Source organism: Paramormyrops kingsleyae, chromosome 2, assembly GCF_048594095.1.
Source record: "Paramormyrops kingsleyae isolate MSU_618 chromosome 2, PKINGS_0.4, whole genome shotgun sequence".
Lineage (NCBI taxonomy): Eukaryota > Metazoa > Chordata > Actinopteri > Osteoglossiformes > Mormyridae > Paramormyrops > Paramormyrops kingsleyae.
The window spans coordinates 5,149,161-5,172,065 of NC_132798.1; the positions used below are offsets into that span (position 1 = coordinate 5,149,161).

Sequence of the window (22,905 nt, forward strand, 5' to 3'; positions counted from 1 at the left end):
GACTGGCAGTGGTTGGTCCTGGTTATTCCCTGCCTTGTGCCCATAGTTTCTGGGATATGCTCTGGAACCTGAATAGGACGAGCGGCTATAGAAAATGGATGGATGATGGTAAAGTGTGAAATATGCTGGTTGGATACAGAGTGATTATGATGTAGTCACACTGACACACTGGTACAAAGTGCTTTGGGTGATGCTTAGGCAATACTTTCCAAATATAACTGTAATATTGATAATTATTATAAGCTTTAATATCCATTGTGAAAATGTCACAGATGAGGGCATATATGCTTAATGCAAACGAAAATTTTAATACAAGTACACTAGCCTAGTAAATGTACTATTTGCATCACGATATGTGTACATTTTGCCCCTATAAAGTGCTGGGCCTTTTGAATCTGCCGCTCCAACGCCCCCTGCAGCTGCTACTACTACCTACTACCCTGTAATAATAATAATAATAATAACAATAATAATAATAATTATTATATAACATTTTAAAAGACGCATTTAATTCTCTATGGTCCTTCCTGGAGCGAAGGGGAAAGAACAATAAAACAAACTGCAAGATAAAATACAACACCGCGCAGAAGAACCAAATGGTAACGTAAATGTAAATGAACGGTGTGCAGCAGCGACACTGTTCGGGAGCTTCCGGTACGTGACGCCGGACAGTTCAATCGTCATATCCGGTTTACGGTAGAACACGGAAGACGTTGGAGTAAAATCTGTCTCGGATAATGTTTTGGCTTGGTTTACATATGTCCTAGGCAAATTTATCACTCGCGTTGCTAAATTCTAATATTTAGCTGCTGCACTATCCGATCGTTATAAGTGCCTGAATTTTCGTTTATCTAGGTAGCCAAAGAAAATATATGCACATATTAGACCCGCATTGGTATTTATTAGCTGCTTGCTCAGTTGCTGTACACCATGAATAGTCATTGGATGTTACTAGCTTTACTAGTTTAGTCATTCATTTGAAGGAAATATGTTTCGGGTTTCGGTGAGCTACGTTTTGCTGTGTGGACAGGTGCTCTTACTTCTGACAGTATTGCTATTGCAATGTTTGGAAGGTATCCAGTCTCAAAATGCGTCCATTACGCCTGAAAATCGGTTGGTGACGAGTGCTATCGATGAGCCGCTTAACGGGACGCTTGCCGTATCAGTAGGGAACGACTCCCTCGTGTATAATCCTCCGTCGCCAGTTGTTCTTTGTAGCTACTTGTAAGTTTTTTCTTCCCCCATTAATACAATTTCCAGTAACCACATTTAATTATCACTGAACTAATTTGTTACGATCACTACCACACAATTAGCATCGACGAGTATGAATGTATTCTCGATTTTCAGATTATTTATGTGTATGTAAAAATGCGTGGTTTCGACTGTTTGTGAACAGACCAGATGAGTTCGTATACTGTCAGGAGCCTGTGGACCATTTGGGCAACTCGACGGCATTCCAGGGACTGGGTTACGGTTGTGTTAAGGCAAGTGATTTTTACCCAAAACCTTACTGGTATTTGAATGCGTTTTACCACAGGACTCGTTATGTATAATACTATGAAGTGAACACCAGTAGTCTGGTTCAGAAATAATTATGACACTTAGAATATTTTATGGCTATTTTTTTGCCATATTTTATTTCAAATTTATTTAGCACAGTGGTATGAGGTGATGTTCCCTTCAGGTCCTTGGTGCCACATACAGTCAGAAAGGGGATACATGTCCATGGATATATGGAGTAACACATGGCACAATTCGCAAAACAGTGCAGAACAGGGGGTTCAACTTAAGACTACAGGCTGCACATAGTGTAGCAACACAAAATACATTTAAAAATTACATTTCGAACCCAAAGTGTAGAAATGGATGTTTACCAGATGTGTGATTAAATAAGTGCGTCATAAACCATAAATATAGTTGCACATCTGTGACGGAATGTATTAAGACAATAGTTGGGTACAGGCGGGTGGAGAGGGGGACCAGCAAGGAATTGAGGGTCCTGACAGCTTCAGGGAAGAAGCTGTTACAAAGGCTTGGTGAGCTGGGTTGGTTGCTCTGGTAGCTTCTGACAGATGAAAGGGTGGCACAGAGTCCATGGGAAGGGGGAGGTATTGCGGATGCAGGGTTTGAGGAAGATGTACCGGACAGCGATACAGCTGCCCAGGGCCCCTCTCCCAGGTGCCCTTGTAGAATGTGGTGAGGATGAAGCAGGGAGACTGCTGCACTCCCTTGGCTGATGTGGTGGTGTCAAGGGGCCAGGTGAGGTCATCTTCCAGACGTACATCAGGCAATTTGTTGCTCACGACCCTCTCTGCCGTGGAACCCTCAATGTGCAGTGGATTGTGGACAGTATGGGTCTTCCTGAAGCATATTAGTGGGTCAACAGTCCTCTCTTTTGTTTTCTCCACACTAAGGGACAGATGGCAGACTGGTGTAGGAGCCAGCTGCTCCACATCCACTCTGCAGTGACTCATCAGCGTTGCGGATGAGACCCACCACTGTTGTGTTGTCAGCAAACTTGACAGCGCTGTTTGAGCTGTACCTCTTACGGTAGAGTCGTGAGTCAGCGGGGTGAACAGAAGTAGGCTGAGCACAGAGCACTGGGGGGCGCCAGTGCCCAGTGTTGAGCTGCTGGAAACGGTCCTACCCACGCAGACTGTCTGGCGTCTTTCTGTCAGGAAGTTCGGGATCCAGTTGCAAAGGAAGGTGTTGAAGTTCCAGCAGAGTCAGCTTCCGAGGGGTGGTGGTGTTGAATGGTAGAACTGAAATCAATGAACAGCAGTCTGACAGGTGTCGTCTTTATCTGTGGGGGAGGGGGTCAGGTGAATAACTCGGGATTCGGGGCAGTGTGCGATTCTGCGGGTTAGGACTCTGGTAGAGTGATTTCATCGTTGGACCTTTGAACAAAATCCTGAAACTCAGTTGCTTCAGGGATCGTCTGACTGCTGTCACCGTGTCTACTTTCATGTTGCTTTGGACAGAAATGTCTGCTAATATAATGTAATGGCATACTAAGTGGACCTCTTGGGATGATAGGCAGTAGAAATATGTTTGATATATAACCAAATTTGCAGTGATGTGGTGGTGTATTTCATCTGCATTGACATGCTTTTAAAAGCACATTTGTTGTAAAAGGGTCGCATATCTTTGTCCTGTATCTTACAGGCAAAATCCCGGTATTAGATCTGCGTTATAACTGTCAACAATAAACATGCTCCTTACTGACATATGTCACCCCCCCCCCCAACATCATCAGTTCATAAGGGCCCACTGTACACCACAATAATTGTATTTATTGTGATGTTTGTTTTCATTGCAGTTTGGAGGCCAGGCATATAGAGATGTGAACCACACTCGAGTGATTTGCTCCGCTCTGGATGGTATTGAGTGCGCTGGATCTCGAGAGTTTTTGAGAGGGAATGAGCCTTGCATTAAGTAAGTCAAATGTATCACTCTTTTTATACAAATAACATGGTTGTTTCATGCTAAGATGCCAGCTAGTTAAATAGTAGCTACTGAGCCTGAGGATTCTTTGGGGGGGGCTGGAATCCCAGGCTCCCAGCAGTCATGTTGTCTTCAGTGTGTCATTAGTAATCATTGTTTTTTATCCAATTCATTTACATTTCATTAAATATCTGTAAATTTATCTATGGGATGAATTAAAATCTTGACCTACAAAGTTTGATAGAGCCAATTTGAGCCAAATAATTTCTGTAAAATATTCTTTTGCCACCAGGGGGCAATATTTCTAAATGAATTATGGTTTTGCTCCTGGTGCCTGTGGACTTTCCCAGGATTCATTTGAAGTCATTCAGTGGGGCTCATTAAAAAGCACAGAGACTGAGCTTTCTTGTGTGGGCTACTGCTAGAATAATTGCGGCTGGAGTTAAAAAATAATGGAACATTAAAACTGAAACTAACTGGCTGTGAATTGTGAATCTTACCAATGTAATTCAGTTATTAAAGAAACAGAGTTTTTCTGGACTAGTGGGGGGTGCAACAGTTTAGTAAGATTCAGAAAGCTTTTTCTATATATAGCAGTAATATAGGTTTCAGCTTACAGCTGCTTTAATGTCAGAGAAATGCTCAGTAAGCAACGATGTAAGCACACAATCAACATCTGTTGAGAGTTGCATTATTTTACAATGTTTGGAAATTGGTGTATGGTTGCTGTCAGTGTCTTTAATAAGGCCAGTGGCATAAGTCCTTTTTGTTTTGGAAGGTTTAATAAGTGGAAGATCAGGGCTGCTTATTCCTGCTCCTGCATATCTACCACTCTGCAGAGCTTAGCTACAGCCATAATTACGCACATATGTACCTGGCTCTACTAGTGAGATGCTACTGAAGGGTCTGATTATCTGTATCAGGTGTGTTAGATTAGGGCTGCAGCTAAACTCTGCAGGGTGGCAGATCTCCAAGAGCAGGATTGGGCTCCACTGTGGTAGATTATAGGTGCCATCATTTTTGGGTTATTGCTGCTGTTCTTTACATGTATGTTTTTGTCTTTAATTGGAAATGTGTTTGTGTTGTCGATTGCTGATTATAGACTGTTAAATGAAAGTCATTTGTAAATGCATATTTAGGTTAAAATTAGAAATTCAGTGCAACATTCAGTAAGTTTCAGTACAGTATCTTGTTCATAGTCAAGTTTCACAACCGACTTTATGTTGGAAGCAGTAAAAGGAATATTTTCATTATTTCAAGCCTGGCACTCTAATGTTCTGTTTCCATCCCTTACTATGTAGGACACAGTCTGTAGTTGGCTGTTTTAATATGGCTCCCAGTGAGCATTCTGCTCATCTGCTCATCAGCACCTGGGATTCCTAGGAACGCTATTATCTACAGTCTGAGGTGCACATGGAAGGCACTGATATTGAACAGTTCCGAGAAAATGTTATGCGCTAAATTTTCTGCCCATTTTCCATTCAGTACAAGTTGGAAAAGATATTTTAGATGGTAACTTTCTGGAAGAAGAGTGGCCAATGCTCTCTTTGAGCACCACTGGTATATCTGTTAAGGATTGTGTCTCAGTTGACCTGTCCTGTGCTGCCAACTGTGATATGTCAGTGTGTATCTCCGCGCTGCATCGATCTTGTCCTCCTTAAGCTGCTTTCATTTCTCATGGGCTTCCTCTGCTGTTTCAGGTACACAGGACACTACTTCATCACCACGCTGTTGTACTCGTTCTTCCTCGGGTGTTTCGGCGTGGACCGCTTCTGCCTCGGCCACACTGGCACAGCTGTGGGCAAACTGCTAACCCTGGGAGGGCTGGGCATCTGGTGGTTTGTGGATTTAATTCTGCTCATCACTGGGGGACTAATGCCCAGCGATGGCAGCAACTGGTGCACTTTCTACTGAGAGACCGACCTGGAGGCAAGTGGTGGCGTGTTGTTTACAGGCACTGTTCACTTAAGTTAAAATCGGTCATTTCATTTTGTTAGATATGTAGCGTTGGTGGGTCAAGTGTGTTAAGATCCAGTGCATTCTGGAACGTTCCTGGAGACACGTGGACAGTAATATGTCACGTTCCTGGATTGGTATGCAATGGCGTCAGATATGAGAGATGCATTGATTGATGAAGAACATGAACCGATACTCTGAACCGATGACGGCAGATTCTGATATTCTGCTTTGAATTTACAACCACACAGAGAAGCTTGTCTCTTAGGTGCTCCAACAGAATGCAGAAGCACACTCTTGTTTGATGACTGGCTTTCCAGAGAAGCAGACCATACAACTGAAAAATGCATGTCATGTTTGTGCCAACCACACTGACCAAAGTAAAAGGGCTCACAAGGACGTCTGAACGCTCTGACGTGCACACTGGTTTTGAGATGGTTTTTGCTATTCTAATTGTCTGTGTACTTTACCTTTTGGTGATATCATCCTTATCCCGGTTGTATGGAAATTTACTTGTACATTTAATTACATATTGTATTTATAATTCTATCGGTGTGTTTTCCATATTTGACAGCAGCAAGTATCTTTTAAACCACCAAACAAAGATGAGGAAAGGAAGCCGACGTCTTTGGTTATTCTGTAAATTTAATGTGCAGTGAATTGTAGTTTTCACAATCAGCTTTTTGGGCTGTAAATGTACTTAGATATTTGTTGGTCTGTATCACTTAAAATTCGATTTAATGTTCTAAAAGAAATCTTAACCTCCATGGTAGACACTGTACTTAAATTCTGTCCTTTAATTAGCTTTGAACTGTAAGAGGAATAAAGGAATATTGTCCTATATATATACTGTCCCAAAGTCTACACAACAAATTTCTTTTTGTAAGATATTTGTACAGTAATCATATGCTATAAAATGCTCCTGACATTAATTATAAACATATTATATACAATGCAGTAAGGACACCCCCCCTGGATTTGTGTAAATTATTTTTTTGGTATACCACAGAATTGCTTTTTAGAGCAATAAAACTTTACCCAGCTGGTTTGATTTGAAAATGTATTCTTTTGTTTTGGCTGAATCGGAGTGTGTGTAAGGCCGCATGGTATGTGAAGCAGTGTTCTCTCTCTCTCTCTCTTTTTTTATAAGGTTTGTTTGAAATGTGCTGCACTCGTCGGGCTTATACATTCACATGTGACACTTGGTGTGAATAAACAAATATATGTAAAAAGTTCAATGTTCACTGTGTGGGCTTTGTGATTATTATATTAAAGGGTTACTCCTGGGGGTTCTGAGATTAGATCCTTGTGTCCTACCTTCCTTTTAGAACTTTTGTGTTTTAAAAACATTAGATTTGCTGGAAATGTTACACAGTTGTGTGAGGGTCCTAGAGGCAAAACCCCATGTGTTTTAAATTATCTTTACTTATTTGATGATATGGGAGGTGTAGAATTTGCCCAGCCTCAACATGGTGTATTTGTTTAATGACAGAACATAAGATCTCTTAAAGGTCTGTGATCCATTTTTTATATCTCAGCTACTCATATTCTCCTTTACAACCAAGTGCTTTTTTCTTATTCAGTGAGAATATTTAAATTATATATTTTTTAAAATTTGTTTTTGGGCACCACCATTTGGTTATTTAAAGTTTTTGTGCTTCTGTTTTGTGTGTGTGTATCAGGACAAAAAGGCATTTAGGTACATAGAAATTATATTTTGAATAAAGTTCCGGTCAAAAGAGACCAAAGTAGAACTTCTTGAGAATGCATATGCTTAGAAAAACCTTTATATCTCATAATGAGCATTATGGATTAAGGATTGGTTTTGCCTCCCACTATGAATGGTGCTATAAGGGTTTTGTTGTTATGGTGTGGCGGGTATGATAGAGTTTGGTGGTACCTTCTATTGGATACCTGGTTAGAGTCATTTCTAGTCTATTTCCTCAGGGATCACCGTGAGTGTCACTTCCTTGTCCAGCCGACGTACCACCACAGAAAGCGTTTCGCTGGACTGGACGGCCTGACTGACATCCTCTGTGGTGTGGATGGGCTCACTGTTGATGCTGACGATCACGTCCCGGTCCTTGATGCCGGAGCTGTGGATCACAGAACGATGGCAGCAGTTCAGTCGTTCCTGCGATACACCGTCCTCCTTCCCCACTCACATTCCGTTTCATGTGGATGACTTCTCCGCTTCACCTGATGAAAGAAACAGTGGCCAGAAATATGCCTTTGGACCAGACTGAGTCTTTATGGGAGACCCAGATGTGAACAGAACCAGAGAATGTCAGGGGATGCAGAGGGTCAAGAGAGGAAGTTACTTTTAGTGTGAGTCTCTGTGGTGTTTTAGCTTTGGAGCGAAACATAAAATTAAACCCCAGCTATGAAAGTGTACTTGGGAAATATAGGAAACACATCTAGCCAGTCATCTCCGAGTGCTTCTCAGAGCTCTGGATTATGATAGGATTAGTTCGCCTGTTGCTCACGGCTTCGTAACTCAGTGGCTTTGGGAGCCACCAGTCTCACTGAATTAAGTGAAAAGAAATTACAGTGAAGCCACTGAGGCATTATGAACGCCGCTGCGTCCTTCCCCTTTGTGGAAGCTGGAGGAAAATGATTGGAAATGAGGCCTGTGTGGGTTGGGGGTGCAGAGACTCATCAGCGGCCTTGAGAACTCCGGGGGTTTGTGAGTACTGTCCCTGTAAATGAGTCGCTTCCAAACCCAGTTAACTCGGCATCGCAAGTCCTTTTGGGGTGAACAAAGAGCCAGAAGGAGTCCTGCAGCGGAGCGGCCTGGTGGGCTGCCGGCCCTGTTTCCTGAGGCTTTCAACTTAGGCCAACTGCTGGCACATCGCACTAGATTTGCTTTTTGGATACAGCTTTGAAAAATGAGTTGCATTTTTTGCAGAAAGAAAATGTTGAGGGTTATGCACAGTTATTTTAATTGCTAAAAAATTCACAAGATAAAAAAGACATGCAAATTTTACTGACACCTATGAAAATATCCAGCCATCCTCAAACCCCTTATCCTGTTCAGGAAGCCTGTTCCTGAAAGTGTAAGATATAAAGCAGGTGCAAAATTTTGGAGGTGATACTAGTTTATCACAGCACACACACTCATGGTATGGACAAATAGTATTATTCCCACAAATCCATACATACACACACACACACAACATCCATTTACTGATCTTATAATCACTCAGGCAACAGAGGGCACAAGATTCATGCAGAGCACAAGCTTTCACACACACTGGCAATTTAGAGACACCAACCTAATCTCATTGGATTGTGGGAGGAAACCAAAGAACCTGGACTGAACCTGCACAATGTATGGACACAAAATGCAAACTCGATGCAGTTACAGTGCAGAGGCAAGACGCAGACCTCCAACCCTTGAGGCCCGTGGTAACAGTGCTCCCTACTGAGCCACTCTGCCTCCCACCTAAAATCCCATCCTAACTAATATTAACATGAATTTAATGAATATAATTAGATAATGGGTAATACATTTGCTGGCCAAGCATTCCCTCTAAGATGACAATTTACTCTCCCGAGACAGGCACCAGGTACAGGATATATGTGGGTATAAAAATGTCTGTTACCTGGCTGCAGCTGTTCCAGGGATCACTTCATAGACGTACACACCTGAGCTGACATCCGGAAAGTCCCTGTCACGGTCCTTCAGATCTCTGATCAGACTGTGAGAGAGCCGCCCTTAACACGTTACTGTACGTTTTATACTCCATCATCACTTCAAAAGATGAAAGGTCACTCCAATCCCGCTGGTAACTGTTCAATGATTGCCTTTTATCTAGGTGCATGATCAGGTTGAGGAGGATGTGTGGATGCCCCCCTTTTGGGAGAGACTTACCCAGCTGAGAGCTGAAGCATTCTCACTCCCATGTACTTCTTCTTTGGGAGTGTTTTTCCTAGGGGCACGCATGACTTCATTAAGCTGAAAACTCTCACCGAAGCGACGCCGTCTCGCTTGAAAAAACGACAATACGGCAGAGATCCCACAAACCTTTCATTTGCCGGTCGTATGATTCTGCGAGGAACTGCCGTATTCTGTCCGAAGGAATCGCGAATGATATTCCTGCCGTGACCTTCAGTGTGTTAATGCCGATGACTTCACCATCCTTGAAACAATTCAGAAGGCGAATGCTTCAGTGCACAGAAGGCCCTCAACAAAGGCCCTGCTCAACAGCTTGCTTGGATTCAGCCCAGAGATCTCATTGTCAGATACCTGTGATGCAGTGCGAGTCTCTGTTTTTAATATTAATTTAGACCCACCCGTTACTGAGGAATAAATGTAAGCTCAAGCTGAATAAACTAAAGTGTGTCCAAGTAAAACATAAACTAAATGAACAGCTTGCATTTGATGATCAGAAAAAAAAAACGTTTCAGTTGGAGAGATGCCTCAGGGTGAGAGCTTGGGACCTGAGGGAACAGCAGCAGCTGCATCTGGCACCAAAGTGCACTGGCATCTCGGTAAACAGCACAATCCCTAAACAGCTCTCTCTGTGCAAATATGTAACAATGGGAAGCCAGGCTAAATGTCTCCTTGGCACACTTAGGTTGCAGCAATTGGTTGTCTTCCTGTTAATAATTTGCAGCAGAAAAACACGTCGATGTGAATTTAGCTTTTTTTTTTTGATCATCAAAAAGAGGAAGACGCTGGTATAGTGGAATTATCTTCCAGGTTTTGCATGGGCTGTTCATTCAAAGCTTGCTCCTGTACTTCTTCTGTTTGCTGGTTTGTTGTGCTATCAGCGTCACTAAAAATATGTAATTGGAGTTAAGTGTGGTCAGACTGATTTGGCTTATTTAGGTTTGCATGATGCCAGAAAGCTGACATACGATCATGAAAAACAAATGCATGCGAGAGTGTAATGGAGACCTTAAGCTGTTAGCTAAAATTTATAATTTTTTCTAATTGAGGTACTATTATTACTATTATTTTTGCTACTTTAGATATAACGCTTAAATTACTCACCAAGTTAACCAGTGGACCTCCTGAGTTTCCATACTGTAAAAAACAGGAAACATGATGATTACAATAAATATTTTTTATTATATATTTATAATATTTCAAAGCTACAAAGTGATAAAGCTGCTGATCATTATAGCTAAAGCTGGACAGACAGGTGTGGCAAGCTATAAATATTCACGTTAATGATGGCATCAGTCTGGATGTATTCCATGTCAGAATCCTTGAGGCCCAGCTCATGTCCTCCCCGTTGCGTGGTGCTGATGATTCCCGTCGTGACGGTATTCTGCAGGGAGAAGGGGCTGCCCACTGCAACCACGAATTCTCCGGGCCGCAGGTCCGACGAGCGGCCCAAGAGCAGCACGGGCAAGGAATTCTGAAATGCAACGTGGACAGAATGAAGTTTAGCTAACCTGGCGGCCTTGTCTCAAGGTGACTCACTACTTTCCACGTTAAGCATGTGCCTCTGCCCGCGAAGAAGCTCCAACCTGCGGGCCTTGAGTATTTTTGGGGCATGTGAGATCTTGACGATCGCTTTCGTAATACCTCCCAACAGCACGCGATCTGTGAAGCCCTTAAAGATTCGCCACCACTTTTGTCTCTTCATCTGTCAGCACATATAAATATCCCCTGGATAAGTTCGAATGTCACTTTAAGGCTGTTATCTTGACTGTTGCTGTCTACTGTAGCCCAGTGCCTAAAGTGTGAATTGTTTGCACCGGAGGTGTGAAATATTCACTGCACACACTGTTTCACACTCCAGCTGACCTAAGGTGACTCTGCACTGCAGCTGTAGGGATTAACAGCTCTCATGACCTGCTAAAAACACGACATCTCTGCTCTGCTACTGTATGCCATTGTAACGATGCACCTTTTATCTTATACACAATTACAATTTATTACACTTCATCCACATATTTGCATTAAATTAATAAAAATTCCCACTGTTAATTGAAATGAATAAATCAGTGGCTGGCGGTTCAAATCCCAATTTCTGTGTGTGGAATTTGGATGTTCAGATGTCATGTTAGTTTCCTTTAGGTACTCTACTTTCCTCAAACAGCCCAAACACATGCAGTCAGTCTGATGTCTCTACATTGCCCATTGTATGTGCATATGTGGACCATCCCATCCAAGGTGTACGCCAGCCTTGTGCTCTCTGCAGCCTGGGTTAGGCTCCGACCAAATTATGTAGTTAGGAGATGTATTTTCTTATTTTCCAAAATGTGGATTTGTGGTAAGAAAAAAAATATGTTGGATAGAAGAGTTTCATAGAAATAAAAAACCTGACTATTAATAGCTGGTTATCTAATGCTAAATGATCTGCATGTTTGTTGACTAGGAAATGCCCAGAAGTTCTTAAAAGAGCTCAGTGGCTCTTCATGTTGTTTCTTCCAGAAGAAATAATCACTCCAGAGAAAATCAGTCTTGGAAATAACTGTGGCAGGCAGGGCAATTTAATTCTAGTCACTGGCCTGCTACTGGAATATCCGCTGGACTTTTTTGTTGAGAATAATACTCTTTTTGGGTTGTCTGATGGAGGTTATTGATAGTAAGCCAGTGGGACTCAGCTGATGTAAAACAAAAAGAGCAACGAGCCTGAAGGCATGAAATGGCAGCCAAGGCGCCCTGGGGCTCTTACGTCTGACTCGATTTTAATGAGCGCTATGTCTAACTTCTGGTCCACGTCCTTGACACTGGCATCATACTGAGCGCCGCTTTTCAGTCCCACTTTGATGCGCTGTTTATTGGAGAGGACGTGGGCATTGGTGACGATCCAGCCGTCTTCGGACACAATGAACCCAGAGCCGCTGGATACTGGGATCTCCTGCTTGGAGAATGGCATCCTGGGAGTGAAAATAAAAATACTTTTTAGGCATGTCAGTCGTGTCAACAATCATGCTCCAATAGGCAGTTCCCTGAAAAAGTAATGATTTTCACCAATTTCTACACACATTGCAATCAGGCCTGTTTTTGCGGGCAGTCCTACCCAGTACAAATTCAACAGTCTGAGTCACTGACCATCAGAGCCTTGATCAAATGCAATTTCAGAAGAACTTTAGAAACAGTAATTTGTTGATGCCTAGAAAGTGTCAAAAAGCCAAAAAATCAAGAATATTTTAAACAGTAGAGATTTTTTTTTCCAAGACTGGTCACCTTGCTACAATCTCTCAAAGTGTATGACATCCAGGAATCTGCATAGCCCGATTGGTCCGTGTAAACAATAGGAGCCATGGAAGAATAACAAAACTTGGTTATTAAAAGCATTCCGAAGACACACGTGGCAAATAGCACATGGCAAATTTTAGTACACCGTATGGTGCGAGCCTAAGCGCTAATGTTAATGTTTGGGGGTGCTTTGTCACTGCTGAACCTAGGCGACTAATCACAGAGGAAACCAGGAATTCCCTCTGCTCTACACAAATTGGGCTGAACAACCAGATCATGATCGCCAATCTGCAATAGCATGGGTTAAAAACAACAAATTACACTGAGTACATCCCATTGAGATGTCTGTAAATCTACAGAATGGCACTCAGGAAGGCAGAGGCAAACTGCTCAATAACCACTGAAAGCATTTTTTTCCTTTTTTTTTTAATGGTTGTTTTTCACATGGGGGAATGGTGATGTGAGGTAGGATTAAGGAAATCGAGGTGGATTTAACCAAAAGAAACGCATGAGGGAAAAAAGAAAGCAAGAAGAATGATGAGGATGCAGGTTGGGCACGAGGGTAAAGTGTTCTACAGGATAAAAAGAGAAAAGGCAATTCCGTACGAGGCTTAACGTGATGGTAATAAGATGGGGGCGGAGTGAAGGGCCTCGGGACATCACACAACCCCAGTCTTAAAGTAGCAAAATGCCTTTTCTTCACTAAGGCTGCCTTTTATGTAAAACTCAGAACTGACATAACATCTGACAACATGTACTGTCGAAAATATGGAAACATTACAAAAGCGGAGAGAGCCGTAACTGACCAGGATCACCGCAGAGAGCTGGTAAAATGTGGGCATTTATTCATTTATAAATGCAGCTCTGTCTCGATTACGAACCATTAGCAACGATATTCATCAGGATGGAGTAACAAGTGTGTAACATGGCCGCCTGACCTGAGGAACAGCTCCAAATGGACCACCGCTGGAGCGATCTTGTCCACCACGTCTGCGATGAAGTTGAACTTATAGCGCATACTTTCTGGATTGTGTGGTCCTGAGAACATAGAGAGTACCGATGAGGTGATCCATCCATCTTCTATAAGCCAATGTTTCTCAATCCGGTCCTCGGGGGCCCGCAGACAGTCCACGTTTTTGCTCCCTCTTAGAACAAAAATGTGGACTGTCTGTCAGGGAGCTCGGGGGCAGGAAAAACATGGACCGGCTGTGGGTCCCTGAGGACTGGATTGGATTGGGATTGTATCTAGTACAAAGTCCTGGCGACCCTAGAGTCCATTCCAGCAAGCACGAGGCGTGAGGCAGAGGACATCCTGAACAAGACACCTGTCACACATTCAGACACAATCACACACTATGGGCAAGAGCTAGAAGATGCAATAGTGTGTGTTAGGCCAGCACTCATAAACACCAAAAGACCGATCTACAAATCACCAAAGGCTTTTCATGTTCATACAGATTTAAGTATTTGGGATCTTGATTATTTGAGGCTCTTTTTAATTTCAGGCATAACTAAAAAAATCTGACAAAGAATCTGACAAAGTTATTTCATAATATGCAGCAGAACTTCGGGCTAGGAATGTAAACGCTGTGTGTCTAGATACCCTGAAGAAAGACAAAGTGTGAGAGCCTCATCTCTCTGGGAGCTGGAGGTTAGCCTGTCAGATTTGTTTTTGCTGGTCAAATTGATTGCAGGTGCTTCTCTTTAAGACCGTGCCAGCTTGTCTCCGGGCCCCAAAGCACAGCCTCTCCCCAGGGTACATGGCAGAAGCAGGTGGGGTGAACTTTACAGACAGTCCACACACTGGATTTATGTTCTCTTCTTGGAGGGGGTCATATATGCATTCTACAATTCATACTTCAGTTTCTTTTCTACGGGCGGGGCGGGGAGGGGCGGCATTATTTCTTTGCTGCACTTTTTGGATTTTCAGTGACACTTGATCATGCTTTGTCTTTTTTAATCGGTTGTAGCGTTTTCATGCAGCGACTTGAAACAGGAGGAAACACCTCATAGAAAAGGCCTAGAAGAGACTGGAAAAAAAAAAAAACAAACCTGCAATATAATAAAAATATTTTCACTGGCTTCCAACGTATACTGATTCGCACTGAGCGTTGCTGTGATGCAGCCCTCACTCCATCGCAATACCGGCGCTGCTGTACGGATATCTCGCAAAGGCCCGACACATCGAGAGGTGTTGTTTCTTGTCAGTGCCCCTGAGACTGACATGGGGGAGATCTCACCATGAATACCCATGATTAGTGTCCCCATAGGCTCTTCTGTCAAGGTATGATGGATGTGTTTGTAACGCTCTACCACCGTTTACGGTCCTAGATTAGCACTGTGTTGAAGGGTTTGAGGTGATACGCACACGCGGTCGCTAGGATGCGCTGTGGGATGGCGTGTGTGTTATGATTTCAGACGCATGCTTGTGTTTAGTAATGGAGTTCAAATTTACTGCATTCAATATTACTCATTTCCTATTTCTTCACTGAATGGTGAGGGCAGGCAATAAGGCCCAGAACACACAGGCTAGGTGATGTGTGTGTTGTGGAGGTATTGCTGAACTGCTGTGGGTGCTGCGGATCTGTGCATTTGTCCACACCACCTGCATTACTGCTGCGGCGTGGATCCCTGCATTTGTCCACACCATCCGCATTACTGCTTTACTGCTGCAGCGTGGATCCCTGCATTTGTCCATACCACCTGCATTACTGCATTACTGCTGCAGCGTGGATCCCTGCATTTGTCCACACCATCCGCATTACTGCTTTACTGCTGCAGCGTGGATCCCTGCATTTGTCCACACCATCCGCATTACTGCTTTACTGCTGCAGCGTGGATCCCTGCATTTGTCCACACCATCCGCATTACTGCTTTACTGCTGCGGCGTGGATCCCTGCATTTGTCCACACCACCCGCATTACTGCTTTACTGCTGTGGCATGGATCCGTTAATTTGTCCACACCACCCGCATTACTGCTTTACTGCTGCGGCGTGGATCCCTGCATTCGTCCACACCACCTGCATTACTGCATTACTGCTGCGGCGTGGATCCCTGCATTCGTCCACACCACCTGCATTACTGCATTACTGCTGCGGCGTGGATCCCTGCATTCGTCCACACCACCTGCATTACTGCATTACTGCTGCGGCGTGGATCCCTGCATTTGTCCACACCACCTGCATTACTGCATTACTGCTGCGGCGTGGATCCCTGCATTTGTCCACACCACCTGCATTACTGCTTTACTGCTGCGGCGTGGATCCCTGCATTTGTCCACACCACCCGCGTTACTACTGCAGGCCCCATCTTTCTATGTCGGCTTTCCCTTTGATAATGGTCATCAATAACAGAATGTTTGATTTCAATTCATTATAAATTTCAATTATATTTGGTTTAAAGAAAGGTTAAGAAGCATGTGCTCTATTGTAATAAGTATTATTATTATTAATAACATACAGCAATCTCTGTATGCTTTTTTGTGATTTTTGTGTGAGCGAGAGCAGACCTGAAAACTATTGTTTCACTTAATGTCCTGTTAACTTATTGACATAGTATATTCATAACCTACACTGCGTTTCTGCTCTGACTGTATACTACAGATGTAGTCTCATTTTCTCCTTTAATGACATGCAAATGCCAAGATGGTTCAAATAATTAATGTTTTTTCATGTCTGTGATATATACTTAGACATTCAAACTATAGGGAAAGGTGTTGCTGTTATGATGTCAGTATGACCATCAACAGATCTTTATATTTATCTGTATATTTTTGCTGAGAAATGCTACAGAGAAGTATATGAAAATGTCTGTGATTTCAGTAACGTTCTACATCTCTGCTTCACAAATGCAACACTGTTTTGTATTTAGAAACATTTTTAGTAAGGAAAATATATATTGTATTTTGTATTTTTCATGCAACGTGATTCTGTTGTAATTGATAAGTTGCTGATTTCGATAATCTGGTAGGAAGATGTAGCTGCTTCAACCAAATGACTGGATTGTGTGCTATATAATAACATAATGTGTGTGTGTGTAGATTAGGTTTATATTACTTTGTGGGGACAATTTTTCGGGTACCCACAATGATCTGTGAATGCAATCAAAAAAGTAAAAATGCCAAAAGTCTCATATTTTGTTTAGTTACTTATGGTTAAGTTTAGGGCTGGTTAGGGGTTAAGGTCGTCATGTTGGGATTTGGGTTTTCGATATAATTACAAACCTGTGTGTGTGTGTGTGTCTGTGTGTATATATATATATATATATATATATACACACACACATACATACATACATACACACACACATATATTGTCTAGGACTAGCAATACTTCTAAGATTGAATATAATTTCGTATTGCTATGGCACTAAACTCTATAATCATAAGCAGAGCTGCTTTCAGTAATAGGCATGCTTTGACAAGAGAGAAATGTTCAATACCAGTACAGCAGATATAACAACACAGAAATTCATTTATTGCTAAACAATTTCTGGATGCGCAACACAGTTGTGGATAAAACCATATTATAGTTATGCCGTCACATAAAACAAGAAGAGCATGTCTGTAGCTCTATATTTTATAACCCTGCTATTGAAATTGTACTTCTTTTATATGTAATACATTTTTTAAGACTTCCTGCCCCTTTGTATGACTGGACACAAATGACCATGTGGGCTGTCAGTCAATGGTGGCGAAATTAATACTGAGGAATGACTGATGCTTCTCATTGAACTGGAAACCGTGGAGCTGTAAAGGGGCTATTTGTCAAAGCCGACTCCCTTAATTTTCTCTAAATGGCTTTTTTTTTCTCCTCTCTTTTACTACCTACTAGAAATCACATGATAATGGCTCGCACAGGTTAATGTTAAAACATATGGACTTTATTGGCAGGTGGTTTATTTGAAATCTCTGGGGGCTTGCAGTCGGCTGGGAGAGACGAACACCGGTACATGTGACTCAGCAAACAAGCAACACAATCTGTGCAGCTTCTGTCCACAAACATTGTGAAGCAAAAGGTCCAACGACAAATCACAGCCGGTCCTGTTTTCCCTGTAATTTTTGTTGTTCAGACTTCACATTTAATGCATCTGCTTCATAATGTTACTGAGATTCAGGAAAAGCAGGTTAATGATGTATACTTAAAAACGCGGCCCTGTGAGATGACATCTTAGAGCACTGCAATACCGTATTGTACTTGCTGCAGATTCTTTAATTGCTTTTTCTGCCAGAATGTGGTGCCAAGCACTTCCGAACTTCAGCTTCACATTTCAATATTGTGAATGTAATGATGTTCAGCCACAATGCGGCTATTAAGTTATGCAAATACCTGCATTACTGGAAGCTACGAGGAGCCTCCCTCCATTACCAACGCCCAGATCCACGGTGCTGTGCCGATTTAACAGACCCTGCTGCCAGGAATGTGTTTTATTGGGAGTTGTACCCTGTCAGCTGTACAGCAGTCATTCCAGTATTCCTTGTTGCATACGAATCACTAACTTTTCGGTGAATGAAAAGGCCGGGGTCTCTAATGACTGAATGTCGACTGCTATAATCACTGTAATTATGCAAGTTGCAATTCACTCTGCTCAAATTTAGGAGTTTTGAACCTTTTAGTCTTTCTAGGAATTTCGTGTAAATGACGGAGCTTAAACAAAGCATAACACCATCCTACTAGTCGGTGCCGATATAGATCAAGGCCTTCATCCTGTATTTCATTGTTCCAGAATTAAAAACTTAATAGAACTTAAATAAACAGAGGGATTTGGGATAATGCATTAGCATTATTTTTTCCATTTTATGCAAATAAATGTTTTGTAAAAAAACCCAAATTATTTGCATGACTTCTGTAAAAATTGATAAAATCTCCTCTGATAAACTTCTCATCATTTCCGGTGTCAAGTATGAAATGGATTTATGTTTAGCGTTCAAAACTCTCTAAGCATCCATCCATCTTCATCTATAAGGGGGGTACAAGGTAGTATAATAGTTCCTTATTAACCCAGTGTTTCCCAATCCAGTCCTCGGGGATTCACAGACAGTCCATGGGAGCTGGGAGGGAGCAAAAATGTGGAGCGACTGTGGATCCCTGAGGACCGGATTGGCTGCTATAACCAAATAGGTTTGTGGGGTCTGATAAAACAATATAAGCCATATTTTACACTAGGGTCGGTCAGTTGGCCGTCCCAGTGCTGGACCTGGCCGTCCAGGTGCTTTTTCACTGGTCCTTTGTTTGGTTCTTACCAGCTAATTAAAAGAAAAGTATGGATGATCAATTAGGTTATTTATCAGGCTTGTATAATACATCAGTTATTCTGATCTGTTTCACCCTTTTGGCTGTTAACAGACAGTCATAATTAGCAACCCAAAATGTAAGTGTCCTCAGGCTCTCGGGCCGCCATGAACTTTCCTGCTCTCTGGTCTCCAACACAAGTTATGTCTTTCTTAGACATGAGAAAAAAAACACGTGTCTCCCACTTGGAATCAGTCGAGCAGCCCTGCTTTAGGTGGTATGGCAGCTCGCATCCACTCACACAGTTGCAAACGAAAGGAAAGGCAAAAGACATCAATTTAGCTGAGCCGTATCTGTTGGAAGTCAAGGGCCACAAACAAATAACCCGAGAAACACGACAGAAGCAAACATTGTGTATATGTGTCTCTAGTGTTTCAAGCAGAAAGGAATAATGTTACGTTACTCGAGGACTTGATTGCCTCCCTGCCCCCCTGTGCGGAGTCTCCGAGACTCTGTGAGCATAAACCACCAACATGCAGAGGAAATTATCTAGAACGTTTTTACCAGGAAAAAGCCAGATGTTAGGTGATGTATATCTATCATAAATTATTTCAGCAAACCAAAATTGACTGAATGTCAAATGTAGTGCTGGTAGGTTTTTTATGAGTCTGTTATTGCAGGAAGTGACTACAGGAAAACTCTGCTTCAGCCAAAGGATTTTTGAAATCTGTGCTTCCAGTTTATCTGAAAAAGAAATGGAAATACTGATTTAATTCCTAAGTGACTTTTTTATTGGATTTTGTTACTGGGTGGCGTAGTGACTGGCACTGATAACTCACTCCTCATAGGTTGGTGGTTCAAATCCCACCGGCACCTTGTGTGTGCAGAGTTTGCGTCCCAATGCTGTGTAGGTTTCCTACAGTCCAAGGACATTCAGTTAGGATAACTACTAACGGCAAATTGCCCATTTTGTGTGCCTGTGACGGAATGGCTTCTAGCCCAGAGTGTTTCCCTGCCTCGTGCCCCGTGGGGCAGACTTCAGGACCCCCATTTTCCACGATAGGTCATTGGAAGATGGATGCATTATATACTTACCTTAAAATACACTATATTTAACAAAAAAATATTATGGAAGAGGTTCTGCTAGGTGTTAACAGACTGTGTCTTCTAGCAGAGTATTATGAAACTAAGAATTACTGTCTTTAGATTGCCATTATATGAATGATTATAAACTGCCATAAAAGTCAAAAGTGTTAAAACACATAGCATTTTGGACAGTAGAGTGCAAAAAGGAAATAAATTAGGTTACCGAAAGATTTACACCTCAAGCAGTGGTATTTTTCTCCAGGGTGAGCAAGAACAGACCCGCAGCTGGGCTACTGCAGCGGCAAAGTGTGGACGCAGTGAAGGCCTAGTCACTACTTACTTATTAAAACACTGGAATATTATTATACTATACAGAGGGTCTCTACCTATACTTTCAGTTTCAATTTTCCAGGTAATAGAAATAGGTGAGCATCCTGCAGTTTCCAAATACCACATTTTGTCTCCAGGAATCCTTGTTTTAAGATTTAATCAACACACACAGGCTAAGGCTACAGTACTACACTGTTGGTATGAAGTATTTACCCCTCCCTTCCCTTTTAGAACAGAAACATTAAGCGGTCTGTTTTGACATTTAATGAATTAGCAAGGTGTTTAATGTCATAATATTTAACAATAAGGATAACAAGTTTTTTTTTTCTGTGCCATTTCCCTATTATTGAACAAGCACACCTTATAAAACGTATCATTCTAAAATGCCGCCGCCGTCTATGGGCATTTTAAAAATTTATTTATTTTTACTGCTCCTCAGCTATTTTTATGTGAGCTTCATGTTTGTGAACTTACACATAACTTCAGCACAAAGCCATCCATCTTCCCACTGCTTATCCAGCATAGGGTCGCGAAAAGCCTAAAGCCTGAACCAGGTTTCCCATAAATCTTGGTACTTTGATAACAGCACCCAGATCACACTGACGTGTCTGGGAATGATTCTTAAAATGCTGTGACCCACACATTAGGGAAAGGTACGTGAAAATTTTAATAAGAAAAAAAAAATCTCATCATATCAAAGCATTTTAACAATACCTATAAGGATCAATTACTGGGGTTATAACACGTTAAAATCTACTTTGGTTAAGAATTATTCAAGGTAGTACAACGTACGTAAAGCTTCTTATTTAAACCAGACATATGCAAAAATACGGCTCATTTTACCACTTAAAAAAGACAAAACTTGAAATGTGTTCCTACCGAATTATAACTACATTTAACACAAAATATCTGTTTTAATCAACTTACCGTATAGTTACAGTAAATGTAGATGACCCACCCTTGTCCATCTAACGGGAGTGCAGGAAGTAGTGTAAACGTTTGTAATTTGGCTTGTTTTTAACTCTTGCTCGCAAAAAAACTACTGACAGAGCCTTGCTCTTGTTCTTATACTCATTATAAAGGCTATAAAATCAGAAGCCACAAAGTTTCCTGAAACAGGCAGTAAGGAAGAGCAAACTTTTCTCCATTTAAATGGATATGCTCCTGTTTTTAATGCAGCTGCATAAAGTGACTAAGAGTATAAACTCCTTAGTTAAAAGTATTTTAGCGCGAATCAGATTGAACATATTGTGCAATTTTTGCAGTTACATTAGTATGAGGGGACTACAATGCAACCTGAGAGCGGCTCACCGGAGTCGCAGCTCCCCCGCTGGATCAGGATCACCCGGGGGGTCCCCTTCAGGTCAGCCCTCCTGTTTTCGGCTCTCAGGCGGCAGACACTGGGGTACGTCCTCCAGTCGCTCCCGCACACGGGTTCCTCGGACCTGCACACGCAGGATCCCCGGTGCTTTCGCCTGCTGCTCTTAGGGTACCGGCAGACCATGCCGTCGCCGCACATCCCGGCTCCGCGATCGCCGCAAACGTCGCCCTCCCCGGACGCGCAGACCTGGCAGCAGCCGCAGTGGTCCTTCGCGACGCCGTAATAGCACGACTCCGGGCTGGGAGGACAGGTAGAGGAGTCGCAGACCTCCGGGCAGTGCGTTTGCCTTTTTCGGATTAACCTCGAGTCAACCACGGAGAGGAAGAGAATACAAGCCGCAAACTTCAGCATTTCCACACTATCGAGAGAATGTCACTAAATATCAGTTTTGCGCAATTATTCTTTGTTAACGAGGATCATCATAGCAAACTGGATTTAAAAATACATTTTATATAACTCACTAGTAACATAAGTCTGGCTCACGTAATGTGACAAGGGAAAAACCAGCGCGTAGAAAACCAAAAAGTAAACAGCCGTTAATTAAGTATTAACAATTTACTCAAAATGTCAAATTGAATGCTGTTACTTTATTGTTGCTGAGTTATTCTAATCTCGTCCCAAAGCCTCTGAGTTGTTATGTCTCTAGGAGATTTTCTCAGGAATGCTTTATTTAATTCCCCGCGTTGACCGCTTAGGAGGAGGGCCCATTCAGCCCATGCGGTGTACAGCGCAATTAATCAAACTCTATCCAATGCGCTCTAATGGATACGCTTACTAATCCATTTATACATCTATTAAACACACGCACACAATTATTTAAGTGACCAAAAGTTTTCCCTGAGTGAAATTCTCAACACGGTAATCCGACAAAAAAAACGTGATTATTTGAGCAATTTGTGCTCAAGTTAATAGAGTGCATTGTTTAATTACCTCAATACAGGCTACTTGCTCTGTTGATGGAATTTTGCATTTCACTTTATGTGGTTTAACCTCTCAAAATTTAATTCAAACAATTAACAGAAGTAGAGATAAGAATGGCTGGCAAGCAGGGCTGAACCAGGGCTGGCAATTAAGTCACACATCTGGAGTGACATTCATGCAAGAAATCTTATGGCAAATCTATATTATTCCGTTATAAACTTAAAATTACCTACATCAAAAGCGTAGAGGGAGTTTGCAAACCCATGGATTATTAGCGAGGTGATAAAACAGTTACATACACGTGAATGCGTGTGCACTGTCTCGAATTGAAAATCTCACGTCAGCCAGCTGACCAAAGCTGGCAACCCTGATGAACTCACACCTCATGTCT

At 42.2% G+C, this 22,905-nt stretch overlaps 2 protein-coding genes across 4 annotated transcripts; one reads left to right on the plus strand and one right to left on the minus strand.

Annotated features, from left to right (window-relative positions):
• Positions 1-665: 665 nt before the first annotated feature.
• On the plus strand, positions 666-6,641 carry tm2d2 (TM2 domain containing 2). 2 transcript variants are annotated; one of them, XM_023838562.2, is made up of 5 exons: positions 666-1,224; positions 1,400-1,487; positions 3,323-3,438; positions 5,148-5,376; positions 5,655-6,641. In XM_023838562.2, the coding sequence occupies exons 1-4, from the start codon at positions 989-991 to the stop codon at positions 5,359-5,361; spliced, it is 654 nt and encodes a 217-aa protein (XP_023694330.1). In that variant the 5' UTR covers positions 666-988; the 3' UTR covers positions 5,362-5,376; positions 5,655-6,641. The 2 variants fall into 2 exon arrangements, with proteins under 2 accessions (XP_023694330.1, XP_072560326.1); XM_072704225.1 differs by having other exon boundaries at positions 5,148-6,641.
• Positions 6,031-22,276, minus strand: htra4 (HtrA serine peptidase 4). 2 transcript variants are annotated; one of them, XM_023838558.2, is made up of 9 exons: positions 21,524-22,276; positions 13,504-13,603; positions 12,039-12,243; positions 10,578-10,772; positions 10,403-10,435; positions 9,431-9,545; positions 9,278-9,335; positions 9,009-9,104; positions 6,031-7,499 (listed from the first exon to the last, which is right to left on the minus strand). In XM_023838558.2, exons 1-9 carry the CDS (start codon positions 21,942-21,944, stop codon positions 7,334-7,336), a joined length of 1,389 nt encoding a protein of 462 aa, XP_023694326.1. In that variant the 5' UTR covers positions 21,945-22,276; the 3' UTR covers positions 6,031-7,333. The 2 variants fall into 2 exon arrangements, with proteins under 2 accessions (XP_023694326.1, XP_023694329.1); XM_023838561.2 differs by lacking the exon at positions 21,524-22,276 and adding an exon at positions 21,140-21,361.
• Positions 22,277-22,905: the final 629 nt, after the last annotated feature.